This window comes from Chenopodium album, chromosome 2, assembly GCF_948465745.1.
Source record: "Chenopodium album chromosome 2, dcCheAlbu1.1, whole genome shotgun sequence".
Lineage (NCBI taxonomy): Eukaryota > Viridiplantae > Streptophyta > Magnoliopsida > Caryophyllales > Amaranthaceae > Chenopodium > Chenopodium album.
The window spans coordinates 16452152-16472456 of NC_137835.1; the positions used below are offsets into that span (position 1 = coordinate 16452152).

At 36.1% G+C, this 20305-nt stretch overlaps 2 protein-coding genes across 6 annotated transcripts; one reads left to right on the plus strand and one right to left on the minus strand.

Moving 5' to 3' along the window:
* Positions 1-6533: 6533 nt before the first annotated feature.
* On the plus strand, positions 6534-11170 carry LOC145596881 (protein NRT1/ PTR FAMILY 8.1-like). Of its 4 annotated transcripts, none has more exons than XM_081653078.1 (5): positions 6534-6649; positions 8583-8758; positions 8856-9073; positions 9392-9906; positions 10105-11170. In XM_081653078.1, the coding sequence occupies exons 2-5, from the start codon at positions 8647-8649 to the stop codon at positions 10934-10936; spliced, it is 1677 nt and encodes a 558-aa protein (XP_081509204.1). In that variant the 5' UTR covers positions 6534-6649; positions 8583-8646; the 3' UTR covers positions 10937-11170. The 4 variants fall into 4 exon arrangements, with proteins under 4 accessions (XP_081509204.1, XP_081509211.1, XP_081509197.1 ...); XM_081653085.1 differs by lacking the exon at positions 6534-6649 and adding an exon at positions 7649-7853; XM_081653071.1 differs by lacking the exon at positions 6534-6649 and adding an exon at positions 8211-8375.
* Positions 11171-12718: 1548 nt separating this feature from the next.
* Positions 12719-18460, minus strand: LOC145596897 (digalactosyldiacylglycerol synthase 1, chloroplastic-like). 2 transcript variants are annotated; one of them, XM_081653096.1, is made up of 7 exons: positions 17483-18460; positions 16734-16766; positions 15927-16014; positions 14453-14937; positions 14097-14363; positions 13589-13938; positions 12719-13469 (listed from the first exon to the last, which is right to left on the minus strand). In XM_081653096.1, the coding sequence occupies exons 1-7, from the start codon at positions 18164-18166 to the stop codon at positions 12944-12946; spliced, it is 2433 nt and encodes an 810-aa protein (XP_081509222.1). In that variant the 5' UTR covers positions 18167-18460; the 3' UTR covers positions 12719-12943. The 2 variants fall into 2 exon arrangements, with proteins under 2 accessions (XP_081509222.1, XP_081509217.1); XM_081653091.1 differs by having other exon boundaries at positions 15927-16020.
* Positions 18461-20305: the final 1845 nt, after the last annotated feature.

The window sequence follows — 20305 nt, forward strand, 5'->3', positions numbered from 1 at the left end:
AAAAAAAAAACTTGAATTTTTGGTGGTAGATCGAATGTGGTGGGCCGAGGTTGGATGTGGTAGTGTCGGGATTTTTTTTTACCACATGGTAGTAAGGAGTTATTATAAAAAGTGGGTACTGAACTATTGCTTTTGTTGCAAATTGGGTACCCAACTTTGCTTTGTTGCAAGTTGGGTACTGAAACCGGCCGGAGGTTACTTTTCCGGTGGGTGACTTATTGTAGCAGGTAATTAGCAAGTTAATTGAAAAAAAAAATTAGAATATGCTGCAGGTATGTAATGATGGCTTCTAGGGAACAACAACCGAGGCTGCACTTCTCCCAAAACAGAGTAAATTGAGCGGGAGAAATGAGCGATCAGGATTAACTTCCCAGAAGCTTCTCCAATAAGGCTCATCTGTCTATTTAAGGGAAGTAGTGTACTTCAGCTTGTACAACAACTTTCCTAAAAAAAAAAACTACTTTGAGTAAGAAGAAGAACAGAGTACGCCAATAATGTCTTGGCCTAACTGCAGACTAGCTGAGGGATACGCTGGAAAAGCACGAAGACTTGCTTCAGGAGAAGGTATATTCCTTGACTTTGTCTCATACTGTTAAATGCTTGTGATTTTGTGCTGTTGGTTGCTTGTTTTTGCACGTTTTTGTAGTTTATTCTCCGTACTTAAAAAAGGAAAACTTGTCTTTTTTAGAAAAGTTGAAGCTTGTCTTTTGTTGGTGAAAGTGAGATAATGTGTGTGGGGTGTTGTAAAATTGATTTTTTTATGTTAATGTTGGGGATCTGAAATGGTTAAAGGTGTAAAGCTTGGGGTGCTTTGTTGATTAGTTTAATTAACATCGATTATGCTGTTATTATTATCTTAATTATACCATTAACTAGTGCTTAAGTATGTAGTAAGAGCCCTGAACCATTTCTAATGGAATTCTTGACCAACCTAGGTATGGACGCACTTGCTGAGGCCCACCCACTCATGAGCCAGCACGAGATCCTGGTCACTCACATCTTCCCCAAGGTGGACTTGGTTGGCAGGATAGGCGTCGAGCAGACCTGCAGGAGGTGGAGGATGTGGTGGCGCCTGCGCCACCTGCACTTTCATTACCCTTTCTATGGTCCTAGGGCTCAAATTCAGGAGTGGGTGCTCAGGGATTTGCTGTACAACAACGGTCGTGACCTCCATGCATGGCTAAGCAAGGACATAACTGTCTACTTCGACGGTTTCCCCTTGTTGTATGGCGATGAGATGCCATAGGGGTGTGGGTGCAGGGGGGTGGATGCAGCAGACTTAGGCTTTTTTTTGGGGATGATGTTGGCATGCTGCTAGTTTAAGCTTATGATGTTTATGTTTTAAGTTTATTTAAGTTGTACTTATGGTAGGTATTTCCACTGTCAAGGGAATTAAGGTATTGTGACAAGGTTTCTAGGTTGGTTTTTGGACTTGTCACTCCCTTGACAGTGAGTATATTTGGTAGGTGTTTTGGTAAGCTATAGGATGAAGCTTACCCTTTTGAACAAATGGATGTAATTATCTAATTTGAATATATAATATGAATGAAGCTTGTTATTATTATGTTATGATTGATGTCTATTATCTGTGCAAATGATCAAATATTGTTGTTTAATATATGTGCAACTGGTCATATATTGATGTTTATGTTGAGCAAATGATCATATATTGTATTCAAGTAATATGCAAAGAAAATGTGGACCATACACTCTTGAACAGGACATAAATATGCAATGACTCTTGAACAAAATTATGCAAACACTGTAGAACAAAATTATGCAAATATGCAAACACTGTTGAACAAAAATATGCAAATATGCAAACTAGAGAAGCATAAAAAGAGGGACCAAATAAAGAACAAAGACATGGTGTTATGCCCTAGAATTCAACAAAAACAAGAGAAGCATAAGATATGGTGTTATGGGCTGGAATGCTTACTGGGATGGTGGGTGCTGTTATGGTGTGAGGGAAGGTGCTACACAAGACAGATTTGTTGTGAATATGCAAGAAAGAACATGTAGTTTCAGGGCATGGCAAGTAAGTGGGATTCCCTGCAAACATGTGGTTGTGGCAGTTTGGAACAAAGGGGACCATCCTGAACCTTTAGTGAATGAGTATTTCAGCAAGTCCACCTATTTAAAGGCTTATGATTATCTGCTTGAGCCTTTAAATGGACCCCAGCAATGGCCCACTTCTGATGGAATTGTACATCCTCCCACCATCAAGAAAATACAGGGAAGACCAAAAACAAAAAGAAGACTCCAAGCAGGAGAAGTCACATCTGCAGGGAAACTTAAGAGAAAGGGGATTGTCATGACCTGCAGCTTGTGTGGTGTGCCAGGCCACAACAAGAAAGGGTGCAAAAATGTTGCACCAGATAGACCAGCACATCAACACAGGCAACAAAAGCAACAACAACCCCCAGCAAATGATCTACCAATGCACATGAGGGGTGTTGGAGTTTATACATATCCAAGTGGATATTAAAGAGTAGCAACTGTAAGTCCTCTGTAATTATTTTTTGTTTTTTTTTTTTCCTTTAAAAGGCCAATAATCTGCATCTTGCTCCTAATCATGACAGGGACCACCAAAAAATACTAATGTAATGAGAGCCTATTACTCAGATTATGGTGGTGGAGAACAAACAGTTCAGTCTATCAGCAGTCAACACTTTCCATGTACTCAAGAAAGTCAGACAAGTCAACACAACACCATTTCAACTAAAGCACTTCAGGTAAACATATTACTGACCAAATTCAAGAATAAAATTTCTGCTACCATTTTATTGATAATAAGTTGACCATTACAGGATCTAGTAACTACACAAAGAAAAGGAAGAAATGCAAAGAAATAGCTAATACAGGTAGCATATTTTACTGCCTTACATAGTACATAACAAACAAAGGTAGCGTGACTAGAACAACTACCCACATTTGACAACTAAACCCAACTTTCATTTTTGCAGCCCTTTTCAACTTCAGCATAGTGTACTCAGCCTTTGCTTTCCTACAGACATGGTTAGCTTCAGTAAGTTCCCTTCTCATTGCAATCAATTCATTTTTTAACTTCTCTTTATCCTCCATCAATCCTAGGATTACTTGAGTTTGCCAATCTGTTGGCTCTTCCCTATCCAGCCACCTAAAGAATTTACATCCCCTTCTCTCAGTTTCTGCATCATAATCTGAGCAGGCTATGAACCTTCTTCCAGGATTGTTTTTAGTCCAACCCCTGCTCTTGGACACTAGCAGTCCACAATGACACCTTAAAGGACTCCCAAGAACATAGCCATGACTTAGCCTTGACATACTCTTTCTGTAATGACACTGCTAAACCCCTCCACTAATTTTTTTTAAACCTTCTTGCAGTTTCAGGAGAAGGAGCTTAGTTTTTTGAAGAACCTGATCAAATTTTTTGTATGAAGAAAACAATTATGCCAAAAAATTCTAAGTTCAGTTGTTCAGTTGTAGTATTTATGCACAGCACTATAACAACTACTTTTAAAAGCTCTGACATTGCTGTAAACTAAAGGACATTTCCTTTTATTAAGTATTTAGTTGTTCAATGCTTGGTAACCGGTTGCAACAGGTGAATTCTCAGGCAGTACCCAAGTTCAGTACCCAATTTGCAACAATGCAAAGTTCGGTACCCAATCTGCAACAAAGTGCAAAGTTCAGTACCCACTTTTTATAATAACTCTGGTAGTAAGTAGAGGGGTCGGGAATGATATTATACCATTATACACTGCAATTGACACAAAGGGCAATATCGTCCTTCCATGTCAAAAATGGAGTGTTAATATGTAAAATGGGAGCGGTTTAGCAGCTCACGAAAAGTTTGGAATAACTTAGCTTGTTTTGTGTAGCATAGACAGTTAGTTCATTTTAATTACAAGTAGTTTTCAAGCTTGTATGAAAGGCAAAACCAAGCTCACGAAAAGCTTGAATTTCCTACTTTTTAAAAGGTATAATATTTCTCTTATAAATAGTGTGATGTCAGTTATATCTTTTAAAACGTGTGTTTATATTTATACCCTTATTAATATGTACAAGTTATTTTCAATGAGTAGTGTTTGGACAGTTATACCCTCAACAAATTTTATTTACTCTATTTTTCTCATTAATGTTAGTTGCCTTAGCTTGGTCATTTTTTATACTTCTAAACATAGTATAAAAATGACTAAGGGCATGTTCACATTTACTAAACTGAGTTGAACTGAACTGGTCTGACTGAGCTGATTGCAGCTGAACTGAACTGAACTGATTGGAGTTGAACTGAACTGAACCGAGCAGAAATGAATATTTTATGAGAGAGGGAAATTAAGAGCTGAACTGAACTAAACTAAACTAAACTGATTGGAGCCGAACTGAACTGAAATTAAGTAAATGTGAATAGGCCCTAAATTTGTGATTTACCCCAACTAAAATAATTTCTAGATATGATTAGCTATGCACGCGCATTAGCTGCCTTAGTACTAGTAAAATTTGCGTCTTCCAACCTTGAGATTGTGGAATTAAACTTTACTAGAGACATTTACGGGTGAGGATTCCCTAGTCTGAACCGAGGAGGATATATGAGAGGTTTCAATCCAATAGGACACTTCTCCTTACCAACAAAAAAAATGGTACATGATACACTACAACCTCTTAGATACTAGTACACATAGAGTTAATTAGTTTTCAACTTTTCGTGAGCTCTTTAACTTGAGAAAATTTAGTGTTGTAGCACTTGATGCAATTTCAATATCTATATGTATACATTAGTATTAGGGCATGTTCTCATACGATTATTTTCAGTTCAGTTCAGTTCAGCTCTAATAAGTTCAGTGCAGTTCAGTTAAACTCCTAATTTCCTTCTCTTATAAAATATTAATTTCAAATCAGTTCATTTTAGCTCTAATAAGTTCAGTTCAGTTCAGTTCAATTCATTTCAGTTGAGTTCAGTCAATGAGAACAGGCCCGTAGTTAAAAACACAAACCATCATACTCATTGTGTCACATGTAAACTTTATATTTCACCAATGCCACATGTCACCTCATTTAACCTTTAAAAAAATGGTTTGCTTTTCATTGACTTCACCAGTTTTTGGGCCCGGGCGATGCCCTGGATTATTACATGGAATTAAACATTAATATACGTTGTAATGTATGATTTAATTTTCTTGTAATAAAATTTGTTGTTCATATTGTTATTTGCTACATATTAATATTTTGTATTCAAAGAGTGCATAAAAAATCACATATTTTGGTGGTAAGATACTAAATTCTAGAATTAGATATTGTGGGTTCAATTCTTGTGGAGAACTTTTTTTTTTATTATGATGAATGCATGACATGGAATGAAAAACAAATGGAAGGAGACCCACGTGGCGTAATGAATAGTTGAGTAGGTGACGTGGCGTACTAAGGAGAGCTTACGTAACACGTGGACGTTCTTAGGAACGTCTTTTAATAGATTAGTATAGATATCTTCTACAATTACATTCAATTTTCACCTTTTATTTTTATTTTTTATTTTTTCATAAGCAAGAAGCAAGGAGATTTTATTCAATCCTTATCAGTAAGGAGAGCAAAAAAACAAAAGGAGGGCAGTCCTCTACTCCTTTATAAACTATTCATTTCCAATTAAACCTATTTTAAGATAAAAATTTATATTTTGTATAATGTATACCTGTAAACTTGTATTTTCTTTAAACTATTCATATATTAATATTATTATGTTTTAATTTAAGTGAAAAGAGGAAAGTATTAATAAAGTATCTTCATAATTTACACTGATTTGAGAGAGTGGCTCAAGTGGTTAGAGCTTATCTCTCGGTTTCTAGAATTTGTTATATACACCCGAGTCATCAGGTGCACCGTACACCCATCTAATCCAAGCTTAGTTTTGCTCTTCATTTGATAATTAAATAAAAAAAAAACAATCATCCAAATGAGAACAAAATATACATGAGTGTACAGTACAGCTGAGTGTATATAACAAACTCTCCCTGGTTTCAGGAGATTATGAGATCGATTCTCACCCTCGCCCTTGTGGCTCTCTAAACACCCAAAAAATTAGCTATATTGATTTACACGTGATTTTGTCATGGATTCCTAAAATTAATACTCTAAAGGCTACATAAGAATATATATACTACGTATAATGTTTATTTATAACCCTAAAGGCTACATAAATCATTACCAAAGGGAGATATTTTCATTAAAATTAAAAATTCGATACGATGAGATTTCAATCATAACTTGAGCAGGAATTTAAAAAAAAAAAAGACTTTCCCATTGTTTTCTGAGTTCACATTATTAATGAATATAAATAAATAATTTCATCATTTATATATAAAAAACAACTTCATAAATAATTTTGACGCGACTTTACAGCTAATATATTTTTCCTTTTTAATGTTTTTGGATAGAAAATTACAGCTAACATGAATGTATACATAATTGTATGTATTCTATTAAATTGAACCATGCCAAATTTTCAGGACTAAGAACAAAACAAAAAAAAAGGTAGTTCTCATTCGAAATCTTAGTCAATTAATACCCCCTTTAAATAGGTCCTACCAATCTACCATCACTGGAATCTTAACTCAAAACTTCAACTTTCTCTCTCCTCTGATTCCTCTAATTCTTCTGCGAATCAATTTCCTAGGTACTCTTTCTCCTACTCTTTCTAAATTTTACTCGTATTTGATTTTACTTTAATTTGATCTTTGTTTTTTCAGATTAAGTTAATAATTTGTTTTGCAGCGGATTTGCTTAAACAATTAATTTATTTGACACTAATTTTGTTTTTTATACGGAGTAGTATAATTACGTAGCAGTTGTTTACAAATTTGTTGGGACTTTTTCAATTAGTGTCAAATTTGTTTGCAAATTTGAGTTAATTAATCATGTTTTGGATTAGATTTTTAGGTTTAATTTATTGTATTAGCTTAATTGTGCCTGAATTTAGGTTGAAAAGTAGTCGTTGAGTATATGATTTTCTAAAGACTTCGATTAATTTTTTAAATCATACTCAGGTTTTTTTGCTTGTGCAATGATGTTACGGTTTCTCGCTTTATATATATTTTTTTGAATAGGTTTCTCGCTTTATATAATTATACTACATTATTTAAATTTTTTTACTCCTTCCGTACCTTAAAATTGTTCCACTGATGCGTTTAAACCGTAAATACCTTCATTTTTATTTTAGTAAAAATTATACCGGTGATATTTGAAAAAATATACATCAAAACGAATCTTAAAGATCAAAGTGACAAACTTTTAAGGGAACCTTGACTGAGGAAAATGTTATTGTAGATTGTTATTGAATAAGGTTCATTGGAATATTATACTCTGTATATTGTTAAAGTTTGGTGCAACGTCAAAGTCTAGCAAAATGTTGCGTATATTAAGAAACTAAAGAAGTATAATTACTACCCGTTTCATATTATTTGCAACGATTAGATATTTTTCCTCTCTACTTTATGTCACATCTTCGAGTTGATTAAGAGTCAACGTTCTAATCATAAAGATTGCGTGTATGTTTTGGTAAGTGGATACGTTATGATTGGTGGACATCACTTCTTTGCTTGTATATTAAGATTTACCATAACCTTTGTGTTGTTGTTGTTTGTCGTGGTAGGTGGAAAATCTAAGTACAGTATAATATTGTAGTAGGACATTTATCCTCTTTAAATTTTGTTGGGGTGGAGGCTTGGACGGAAGTTCAGCAATTCTTCTATGTTGCACCGGGGTCCACGGAGCCAAACACCCACCAGCGCGTGCACTCGTATTATTGCGTTTAAATACACGCCTCAGCGTGCCCCATAATCCCGGGTGTAGGATATAAATTGTTGTTTTTAACAAAGGGGGTTAGTGGGTTTTTATTGAGCTAATTGATAGTTAAAAATTAGCCAATTGTTTTATGCACGAGGTGGTTATCTTCATAGTACATAGAATTAAATTGATGTGGATCTTGGTAGTGAATAGAATAAGAGTGGAATTAGTACAATAATTTGATCCATTCAAGAATTCATCCTATTTCATGATTTTAAATTTAATGAAATGAACTATCTTAAACTGTAATAATATTTGTGGACCTATATATGGCACACAATTCAGTGTCATGCTGACAGTATGCTGACTGCTGAGAGCAACTATGTTATCATTGTTTTCAATGCTATCTTTCTGAGAAATATTGAATTTGGGACCAAATTGTTCTTGATTTGTGAAATTTTTTAGTTGGCTAGTGGGTGGACTTGCATATGATAAGATAATAAGCTAACACTATTTATGTACCAAACAATCTTAAACTTTCTATAAGCATAACTTCTTTAAGGCCTTGCATAATAGAAGGAAGTCATCTGCTGTTTGAGATTGCTCTTGTTATATAGGTGTGTTCTTTGATTGTTCGACTTACTTAATGTTTTTTCCTGGTGATTCTGTTAATTTGACGAGTCATGTTATGGATGTTCTTCCGACCCAATCCTTTAGGGATTAAAGCTTTGGTTTGCATTTGTGTTTCGTTAGCTTGTACTTTGTATGTTAAAGAGTTTATACTTCCTGTTCAATAGAATTCTGAAGCATTTTGCATTTGACAGTTCATAAGTAGCATTGTAAGAAATCCATCAGTAAGAGGGAGAGATACCATATCTGGTACGAAGAATGATTGAGACGGGAGAAGATTCTATTGTGAAGGATGGAACTCTTGACATGAAAGGAAATCCAGCTGACAAGAAGAAAACTGGGAACTGGAGGGCTTGCTATTTTATCCTTGGTATGACATTCACTCTGATTAGAATTTAACTTTATTTTCTCTAATCTGAAGACAATTCATCATTGAGTTACTAAATTTGACATCGTGATTTTGTCAGGGAATGAATGCTGTGAAAGGCTGGCATACTATGGAATGAGTACTAATCTTGTAAACTATTTCATCCATCGTATGCATCAAGGAAATGCTACTGCAGCAGAGAATGTCAGTAATTGGTCAGGGACATGCTACATCATGCCTCTTCTCGGAGCCTTTTTAGCTGATGCCTACTTGGGAAGATATTGGGTTATTGCCCTCTTTTCGATCATTTATGTTATCGTAAGTTTGCTAGTCTTCTAGTCTTATCTCGTTTTATGTGTGACTACTTGATGTCTTATCTGCAACAATTTTGTATACCATATGCACTTCTTAGTTGAAGGTGTGATGTAAAGTCGTGATTGTTTTTGTTGGTATACGTAAGTTTTATGTTTTAAATTTGTTATACTAGTATTTTTTCCCTCTAATCTTGGGTTACTGGAAAATCTTGATGAACTATGGATTGCTATGCACATGATGTTAAACTTTTCTTATGGTGTGGGACACACCCTTTTAATATTAAATTTCTCTAGTTTCTTACAGATGATTTGTATGATGTAGGGAATGGCTCTGTTGACGGTCTCTGCTTCCGTGAATGCACTAAAGGATACAACGGCATTTGCATTTGTAGCTCTCTACTTAATAGCCCTTGGTACTGGTGGAATCAAGCCATGTGTCTCTTCCTTTGGTGCGGATCAATTTGATGAAACTGATGAGAAAGAAAGGGTGAAAAAGAGCTCCTTCTTCAACTGGTTTTACTTCTCGATCAATGTGGGTGCCCTTATTGCTTCCTTAGTCTTGGTTTGGGTCCAAACCTATATTGGTTGGGGATGGGGGTTTGGTATCCCAGCTGCTGCTATGGCTGTTGCTGTCGTGTCCTTTTTCTCGGGTTCCAGATTTTATCGATTTCAGAAGCCAGGTGGTAGTCCTGTAACAAGGATTGCTCAGGTTTTGATCGCAACCTTCAGAAAAATTAAGGTGAAAGTTCCTGAGGATACATCCATCCTGTATGAGACACCTGATAATGCATCCAATATTGTCGGAAGCCGAAAGCTTGAACATACAGATAAATTTAGGTATGTTTATATAGGACTATATTTGCTTAATTTTTCTGTTCCACACTTTTTGATGGGAAAAATGGTTATTCTCTATTTCTTTTTGTTGACTAGTTTATAAGTTAGGTTTCTTCAGGATCTCGTCTACTATTATATTTTACATCTTGCTATACTATTTTGTACCGCTTCTTATGTGAAATGGTTATGTTTCCATTTCAGGTGTTTTGATAAAGCTGCCGTACCAACTGAAACTGATGACATCAAGGGAACTCCAAGCTCATGGAGACTCTGCACTGTTACCCAAGTTGAAGAACTTAAAGCCATCATCAGAATACTTCCGATTTGGGCCACGGGAATTGTTTTTTCTGCAGTATATAGCCAAATGAGCACCATGTTTGTATTACAAGGCAATACCATGGACCAGCACCTTGGCCCAAAACTCAAGATATCAGCAGCCTCTCTCTCAGCATTTGATACCCTGAGTGTCATTTTTTGGGTCCCTGTCTATGACATGCTCATCATCCCATTTGCTAAGAAGTTCACTGGAAATCCACGCGGTTTCACTCAGCTTCAGAGAATGGGAATTGGCCTAGTAATATCCATCTTTGCTATGATTACTGCAGGAATTCTGGAGGTTGTTAGGCTGAACATTGTGAAGGAAAACAACTACTACGATTTGAAAACAATTCCTATCTCTATCTTCTGGCAAATCCCACCTTATTTCCTCATTGGCTGTGCAGAAGTATTTACATTTATAGGTCAAATAGAGTTCTTCTATGATCAGGCACCTGATGCGATGAGAAGTTTATGTTCTGCTCTGTCTCTTACAACCAATGCATTGGGGAATTACCTAAGCTCTTTTCTCGTTACGATTGTGACTCATGTGACTACGAAGCATGGGAAGTTAGGGTGGATCCCTGATAATCTCAACAGAGGTCACCTGGACTATTTCTTCTGGCTGTTGGTGATCCTTAGTATTCTCAACTTCTGTGCTTATCTGTGGATTTCAAAGCGATACACATACAAGAAGGCGGCTGGGCTTGCAAAGTAATCTTCAAACAGAGTATTACTTTGTTACATACAAAGGTCCTTTAACTGCTTGTAAATAGTAAAGGCGTGGTAACATTAAACTTTAATTTTAGTTTGAATGGTTTGATGCTTATTGATCCATATGTTCCAGAGTTATTTATTATTGTTGAATGAAAGCACATTCTTTAAGAAAGGAATGTAGTGTGAAATTTTTAGAGAAGATCAATAAGATTAATGTAGTCTCTTCAGCCTAGTATCTTTTCTCTATTCTCCTAGATTGATTATCCGTATCTCACCCTTTTTCTTTACGTATCTTTTCCTCGTATCGCATCTTTTCCTCAGTTTTGGTTTGGCTCCAAACCAATCTTTTGGATCGATTAGGAGTTGCCTGACTTGCCTCTAATCGTTTTGGAGTTTACTCCAGAATGGAAAATAGTTAATGTGCGATAAAGTAAAAAATAATTGGGAAATTCTCTCTGGTAACCACGAACTTTATTTTTTTCTTAGTAGTAAAACCTAAAACTTTTGATTATCAATGGTAATCACGAATTAACAAAATTAAGTTAATGATAACATTAATGATATTAAAACATCATTAAACAATTAACCAGGGTTAATCTTAGGTTCAGTAACAATAGATTTACATTAATACCATTCAAATTATTTTTTTTAAACAAAATAAAAACAAAAAATCCAAACCCCTCCCCGACCACCAGCAACCACCAGCCCTCCTCCCTTTGCCGGCGCTCAGCTCGGTGCGGCTGACGACGTCTCAACCCTCTACCCCGCCGGAGACCCCCACCACCAACACTCCAATCCCAAAACGAGTTCCCCTCCCTTGTTCCCGACTCACCCTCTCTCTCCTATCATCACCACCAAATTAAAACCGCTTCTCGGGGACGCGGAAATCATCCATCCTTCCTTGTCGGAATCAACCACCCTCCTCCCTTCCCTGATTCCGTCTCGTTTCCCGAATTTGGGTTGAAATTTCAAGGTTATTTTTGGTGATTTTGGGGTCCAATTTGTTGATTTTGGGGGTCGAATTTATCGAAATTGTTGATTTTAGGGTCGAATTTGTTGGTTTTGGGTTCGAATTTGTTGGTGTTTGGGTCAAACTTGTTGGTTTTGTGATCGAATTTGTTGATTTGGGGTCGAATTTGTCAATTTTTGGAGTCGAATTTGTCGATTTAGGGGTCAAATTTGTTGATTTTGGGGGTCGAATTGCTACTTTAAGGGTCGAATTTGTTAATTTTTGGAGTCGATTTGGTTAAATATGTTGATTTAAGGTCGAATTAGTGGTCGATTTTGTTGATTTTAAGATTTAATTTGTTGGTTTTGAGTCGAATTTGTCGGGATTTTGTTGAATTCGGGGTCTAATTTGTTGAATTCGTTGCTGCCGCCGCATTTGGTGCTGCCGCTGCCCTCTTTTTCCGACCTTAACAACAGTTTAACAATGGTGGTGGTGGCTTTAATGGAAGAAGATGGAGGAGGAAAGACATAAGGGTATTTATGTCTTTTTATTGTCCAATAGCTAAACCATGGTAAAGAAATTAACAATCTGTTTAACTTAAGTTACCATTAGTTTAAAAATATTAATTTGTGATTACCATTGATAATCAAAAGTTTTAGGCTTTACCACTAAGAAAAAACAAAATTTCGTGATTACCAGAAAGAATTTCCCAAAATAATTCTGAAGGGGACTTTATTTCTTACTATGTTAATTAGTAAATTGAGATGTACAAGAATTACAACCAAAATACTCCGTAACAAGGAATGCTGCGAGGTAAACTAATAGGCTTCTAGCTTTCGTGGATATTTTCTATGTTATTGCTTACAGCACTGTCAAAAATACATACTTCGTATATACTATTATCAGATTCTCCTATATTACAAACCCAAGGCTAAGAGAGCTTGGATGGCAACCTGTAAGCCAACCACAAACCATAGAGGAGCTCTAAGAACTAATAAGACATCCTACTATACAGTTATGCACAAGATATTAGAACTGCTCCCTAGCTGCCTAAATTCATCACCAATGATAAATTGGATTTTCTACCTGTGGAGGCAACAGATTCAGATCCTTGCTGTGCTGCTTGTCATAATTCCGAGAGCCAGGTATTGCTCCTGTTGCAAGCCTAAAGAGTTCGCTCCCAGTGAAACAATAGTGAGCCAATGCCAGCCCTCCATCAACCATATCAGACAAATTGGGCATTGAAACTGATTTTGACATGAAGTTTTTATTGGACTTGATGCTGCTTTGATCCATTCCTAGGACTTTTTCAAGATCAGAATGTTCCATAAATCTTTCAGTGGCGGCTTCCCATGAAAGTCTATATCTTTGTTCTGGGGTAAGTGGCTCAGGCTCCTTGACCAATGCTTCCTTCACCTTGGTAACAAAGTCTTCAGATGTCTGATATGTCAAACAGTTTGGGAATGACCTGAAAAACTCATTTGATGGATGGTCTGCGCAAACTACAATCTTTCCCATTGCAAGTGCTTCAGCAGTAGCGGTGCAAAGGACATCACTGACGCTAGGGTTTATGAAAACTTTGTATCTGCAAGCATAAATATAAAGTTATGGTTTGAATGCGGGCTTAATCTATGCAAGCATTAAAAAGACATACTTCAGAATTTTCAAGGAGACAAAAAAAGACATGGAGCAAAAGGTACATACCCATGCAGGGAATCATCAGCATGGTCTCTTCCCTTTTGGAAGTTGAGGCTCAGATTCAATTTTTTAGCTGTATTCTGGACCTCATGTGCATCCTCACCATTACCAAAAACATCCAAATTCAGGCTGCCAAGCTCATTTTTGTGCTTTGAAAACAGATCTATTAGTTCTCGGTATCCCTTTGCCCAAACCATCTTGCCCAAGAAATATGCTCCCTTGGGAAAGGCTTGCTGACCAGCAGCCCTTTCAGAAGCCAACTTCTCTCCAATTTCTAGAAACTTTGGATTAACACCATGGACATTACATATAATAGACTTGGGCAGATCCTGGGTGGCAGCAGAAAGCCGAAGAACCTGAGGCACAGAAAGCAACTATTAGAATAAAACCAGGATAACACTTTTTCCCTTTAAACTTTTAGTAACAGCTAAACAGCAAATAAATAGCTGGTGAGCACAGCTCACACCATGGATCAAATCCAAAACATAGAGATAACAGGAAATGTGTATCTTGCCTTGTGACAATGCGCTCTTGCCACAATGTTATTAATATGCTTCACAAAGAAAGCTTGTATAGCACCATTCTTCTCTCTCTTTATATATTCCAGATAATTGGTGTGTACAACACCAACAACATGATTGAATTTATCAGTCCACCGGTTACCATGATGATACCAGTTCAAATGCTCTGGTTCTTCAAGAATAGCAATGTCAGCTTCCTTCGAAGATATGAATTGAGAAGTATCACCAGCTGGAAGTATGCTCCGCCTTTCTTTAGAAAACTACAAATATACCAGAATGTCAAGTCACAGTATAGATTGCTACTAATGAAATCCATAATGTAGCATTGACATGAGTCGTATAATCATACCTTTCCAGGGTAAAATGATATTTTGAAATCAGCCTTGAAACCAATCCTTTCCTCCAGCCAGTTCCGTATATAATCCTCCTGTTCTTCTGGTGAATTGAATGTGAGCTTGTTTGGGTAAACTAGCTCTTGGTCAGACTTACAAAGCCATGGAACCAATAGAGTAACCTTCTGCTTTGCAGATTTAGCTAAATAAGCAGCACGAAACAACGGATTTACTGCTGTTCCTGTCATCCAAGGAAGGCTAGCAGTGGTAACTATAGCAACATGTCTTTTCTTTTCAGATGGATTCTGCTTCATTAAGTCTGACCAAAATCCACCTTCATAGTGATGACCAGTACTCTGAAGGACACTGGCTATCCTTAAATCAAGTTCATCATTGACATTATCACCCTCAACCACAGAAGATTCCCCAGCTGATACGGAGTGCAGAAGAAGCTGATTCTTACGTTTACTACACAAATTCTCCACTATCTTGTCGCATAAATCTGCAAGTAAAAAATTAAGAGGAAGAATCAGCATTTTATTCTGATGTCCAACATGTTTAATGAAAAAGCAGGAACTGAAATATTATAGAAATTCAACAAAATGTAGTCTTAGAAACAACTACAGCTCACTTTCAAGTTACATATTATTCCATATCCCAATACGCCAAATTGAAGTCTCATATGCCTCACAAGGCTGACACATGCAGATGGGATGCCACAATGGAAATTTCCCATCAGCAACTCAAGCTCCAATGTCGAACCTTGTATTTTCAGCATGCGATTTTTACAGGTTAAATGTTATCCTATCAACTACCAAGCAAACTTGCATTTTCAGCATAGAATATCATCACTTCTTTGAAACAATGTTGTTAATCACAATTGCTGGCTAAAGAGTATAGACTAGCAACAAATGATGGGTTTGCATATTAGGTGTTAGATTTACACATTTGGTTGGCATATGTGTTGACTCTGATGATTGTCCATTAAAAAACCAACATCTAAGGGCCTGTTTGTTATCTTTTTTGTTTCCAGTTTTTTGTTTATTTGAAAACAAAATTACCAAAAATAGGTCTGACTAATTTTTTATTCTTTATATGACATATCATATGACTTGAAAAAACAAAAAACTGAAAACTACAGTAATACTGAACGGGCCCTAAGCTGCCAAAAAATGAGCATGATATCACCAACCAGACAGCCCTTTGTAGACATCATTTGAAGCTAAACGAAGGTAGACAGAGAAGAAGTGGCATTGACCTATAGCGACACCTTGCACAATCGTTGTGAAACATACTAAACAAATCAAGATCCATTAAAAAGCTAATTATAGATTATCGAACAGATACTAAATGACACTCATCTTCAGAAAAAAATACAATAATCATGATGACTTCTAAGTTCTAACAGGCATACTATAACCATTATTTTTTATTTATTAAGAACGCCCATACATTAAGAAATTTATAAGAGATTTAAGAAAGAGCAGATACCTTTTCTAACGCCAAGTTGATCCAAAAAGGGTTCAGACTGCCTAACAAAATATGCCAGGAGTTCAGGTACATCCAATGGTAGTACTTCCTGCAACTATCAGACACAAACATGAGTCTATGAGACAAACAGAACTGTCACAATAAAAAAATATATAAATTAAAAATATAAAATAAAAATTAAATAATAAAATTAAGACAGAAACAAAGAAAAAAAACCTTCAATTTGGAAGCACCACAACAATACAACATGCATTTATCCTAGCAATAGCAACTTAGGCTTTGTACTCTACGCCTAAGTTTACAGATTAATTTGACTCAATAATAGAAAGCAATTCTTCAAGTTTAAGAGGAACAGGGCCATGGGAATTGTGTTCACTACTTCACTAGTTAATTACACATAGAGGATAGACATAATTTACAGTGCTACTATACATGCTAGCTTGTTATATTCTTCCTTGAACTTATCAAAAGAAACATACATACTAAATTACTGCACAAGGTATACATCAATTTCACAACATGCCTTCATAAGCACTGACACAGTGACATGTACCACAGCTTTGCAGGAAATACAAGTTTTCCAATTTTTTTCTTTACATAGAACGTGCACTTTAGAATTAGTAAAAAATAAATTATTACTACTGCTGCTATTTGCACAAGATTGCTTGTTTTTTTAAAAAAAAAAATCTGATCAAACATGTACTTTCCAACAAGAGGTAAAATGCTGGCTGACAATTTAATTAAAAGCAAAAATGAACATTGATAGGGTTTGTACAGGATAGCAGACAAAAAATTCTAGATACCAACCTTTGAATCCAAGGGATCCCACCGAAATGCTTTCTGCATAATAAACACAGAAAAATTCATTATCTAACAACACATATACGGAGTATATTCATGATGAAATTGGTAAGACAAGCTTATTATTGTCAACAAAGATAATAGTCATACAATCTTATTTGTCCTTCTGCCTTCAACAGTTGACAAGTTTTAAATCATTGAGATTATTCCAAAGCAAGTTAAGAAGAAAATACTACTTCGTATCCTATTAACTAATATTTCTTTCAAGTTAGATTTCTATCTCCATAATATAATTACCAATTCTTCATCCCTTCTCTATCCTCCAACAAAGAGAGGAAATAAGAAAAATATACAATCTGCATAGGAAGATTAATGAAGGTTGAATAGATAATTCACTTAGTTGGCTAAGAAAACCAAGTAGGAGCTCAACAGTTTCCCCAAACTCATCACTGGTTGGGCAAGTAACCATTTTCTTGCTAGATACCAAAATTCATTTTACAACTAGATACCAAAAATCGTACAATATTATGCATTCAGCTACAAGCCTACAACTAAAAATCTCAGCCATCAACATTCAGCTATAAATTCGTCCGAACTCGACTCCCAAACAATAGCAAAATCAAGCCCTATATGCTACATCACCATACATTCATATAAATATAATAACAGTTAATAAAAAAAAAACTACAAAAGCTATGAAACTATAAAATTCGGAATATTAAATCAAAGATTAGATATATGAACAAGAAATATACCAAACTAGCCTTGAATTTCTCAACCAGCTCACTGTTCTTCCAGGCGCCAAAAATCTCATCAGGCGATTTCTTCACCTCAAAATCTTTCAATTTAGTCTTTAAAGCTCGAATCGGCTCCCAATCCTTAAACCCTTCTTCACCTTCTTCTCCTTCCCCCTTCCAATCCCACCTAAAATCAGTAAACCTAACATTGCCTCTCCTACTCTGTCTCAATCTCTCACCTCCATCAACCTCCACTTCCTCCAACATTGCATTCTTTATCGCCGACAAATCGATACGAATCCTCGGTGTCGTAGGCCGACTCCACTTCTCCAACACTTTCCGGCTAAAATCCGGCGACGAATAAACCCTCCGAAACTCCGACAATTTCGGCTGCAACTTCTTCACAAAATCAATCTCCGTCGAAGGATTACTCGTCGAATACGACTTAATCGCCGGAACCGAAAACGCCGAAGCAGAATTGATGAAATTCTCCAACTCCCTATCTAACGAAGATGCCAAATTCTTGAAGGAATTCGCCCTATCTCTCATCAATCGAATATCGGCATCAGCGGAATCTCGCACCTCCCTCCACCCCTTTGAAATGAAGGATAATGCGCTCGCTGGTGAACCTCCGGCGGCCGTAGCCGGTGAAGTTCGCGACGTCGACGCCGATGTAACGGCTTGAGGGATAAAATTGTTCATGGTGATGAATTTATGCCCTACGAATTTCCCTAAAAAGGGGAATCTAGGGTTTATGGTTGGGTTTGAGCAGAAGAATAAATTGGGGATTTTGGTAGTGAAGCAGAGGAGAGAGAAGATGGAAGATTAGAGAAGATTGATTGATGGAGGAGAGAGAAGAAGAGAAGAGGTTGGCGGAAATTTTAACGGATTTTTGTATGTCGACAACAACAAATTGAGGCGTCCAAAAATGGAGGAGATTATAGTTGGGTATTGGTGACCACATTTCTCTTCTGACTTGTTTTGTTATTGTTGCCTTATACCAATGGCTTCTCTAGAGTCCTCTTTTAGATATATGCTTGGTATATGCTATTGTAGCTATCGATAGTCCATGTCGACGATGGTCGTGGTTATATGATGTTAAGCATCGTTGGACTATTGTGTAATTATCGAAATTAAGGGCTTGTTCATATTTATTGAACTGAATTGAATATAGCTAAAATGAATATTTTATGAGAAAAGAAAATTAGAGTCAAAATTGACCTGATTGGAGCTCAAATGAACTAAACTGGACTGAAATTAAGCTGAAGTGAACAGGTTCTAACTCTTATTAATTCATCGTGTTTATTTAAGAGTTAATCGAGTGATAAAATATGTTGTAGTGTTAACTGGACAAAGGCTTATGAAGACACGTGTCTAGTCATTATGTCGTTTAAAATAAATAATGCATGTCCATGGAGAAGTTTGATGCAAGGCTACCAATGATTCTTGTAAAACGATAAAAAAATAAATAAATATAGCTTTATATTTCTTTACTAGAAAATAAGTAAATCTTGTATTGTGTTGTTCTAATTTATCATAAGAAATAAAATGGACTTGTTAGAATATGTCTTGAATCAATTAACCCTCTTTAAACGACTATCACAGGGGTGTTTGTTATGGGGCCACTATTTTCTATTATTGTGCTTATTTGTTTAGGACTATTATTATAAAGACTCCCTTTATGAATATTTTGAAATCTATTAATAAAACTTTTCTCTCGCTTGTTTATGGACATAGTTATCTTATTGTTGATGCATCACTGAAAAATGTGTTCTTATTTGTTGATAACTTTAATCTTTCTTGCATCTGTTATAAGAATATGAAAGGTTGCATATAAAAACGATGGGATCAATCTTGGTTTCGATGACCATTGCATGGGGTAGACAAGTGAGAGCTGAATAGGATACACCCTAGCATGATGACGTGGGAAGATCTAGTGACATGGAAGGACATGATTGGGTGGAAGGGATTTGACCCATATGGGGTTGGGGTGAGGAGAGAGGATATAAAATTGTGGAAGTAGAATATGGTGGATGTAGAAATATGGAGAATGCTCAAAAATGATGTGCTGTTTGCCACAATTGACATTGCGGGGTACCCACTAAACTCCTAAATTTAGACAGTTACATCGTATTAGTTGGTAGATCAAGCACGTGGACTAATCGACGATTTAATTTGTGAGGCTTGAAAGCTTTAGGATGTGATTATGCTTACTAATGCGTGATGAGTTGAAATAAACTACTGTATTTGTTTCTATATGCATAGTTAAAATAAATGGGGGTAGAAAAAATGTAATTGAAGTCCGTTTTAAAATACCTGCTCCATTTCTTTATCCGTAAAGTTTTAGGAGAAATAGAATAAAGTAATAAAATATGAAAGCAGTGGGGTGGATGAAAGAATAAAATTTGTAAAAAAACAAAAGTAGTGGAGAGAATTGGAGGAAAGAGAATATGAAAATAATAAAATATGATCATGGTGGATCCACTAGGTGAGAAAAATTAATTTAATATTGTAAAAGCATTCCAAATAAGAAAATAGAGCAATACGGCCGAAAAAAGAAAGTGCAGCAAGTATTTAAAAACGGTGGGAGTACAAAACAATGGGTAGAAAGGTGGGTGGGTGCAGAAATTATTACCCCTGCTCGATGGGTGTACATGCATCCCATTCTCAAGTGTTCGTGTGTTGTGTAAATTACATCCCCTTTTTTTATTACACCATAGACTCATTTTATGTGAGAGCGTTATGAGTCACATGGTGCAAAAAACGAGGATAAAGGGACTAGCTTTTAAATGCGAGCATTGCCTTGAGTTAGTAATTTTTTCGTACTTGTAATAAAATTTT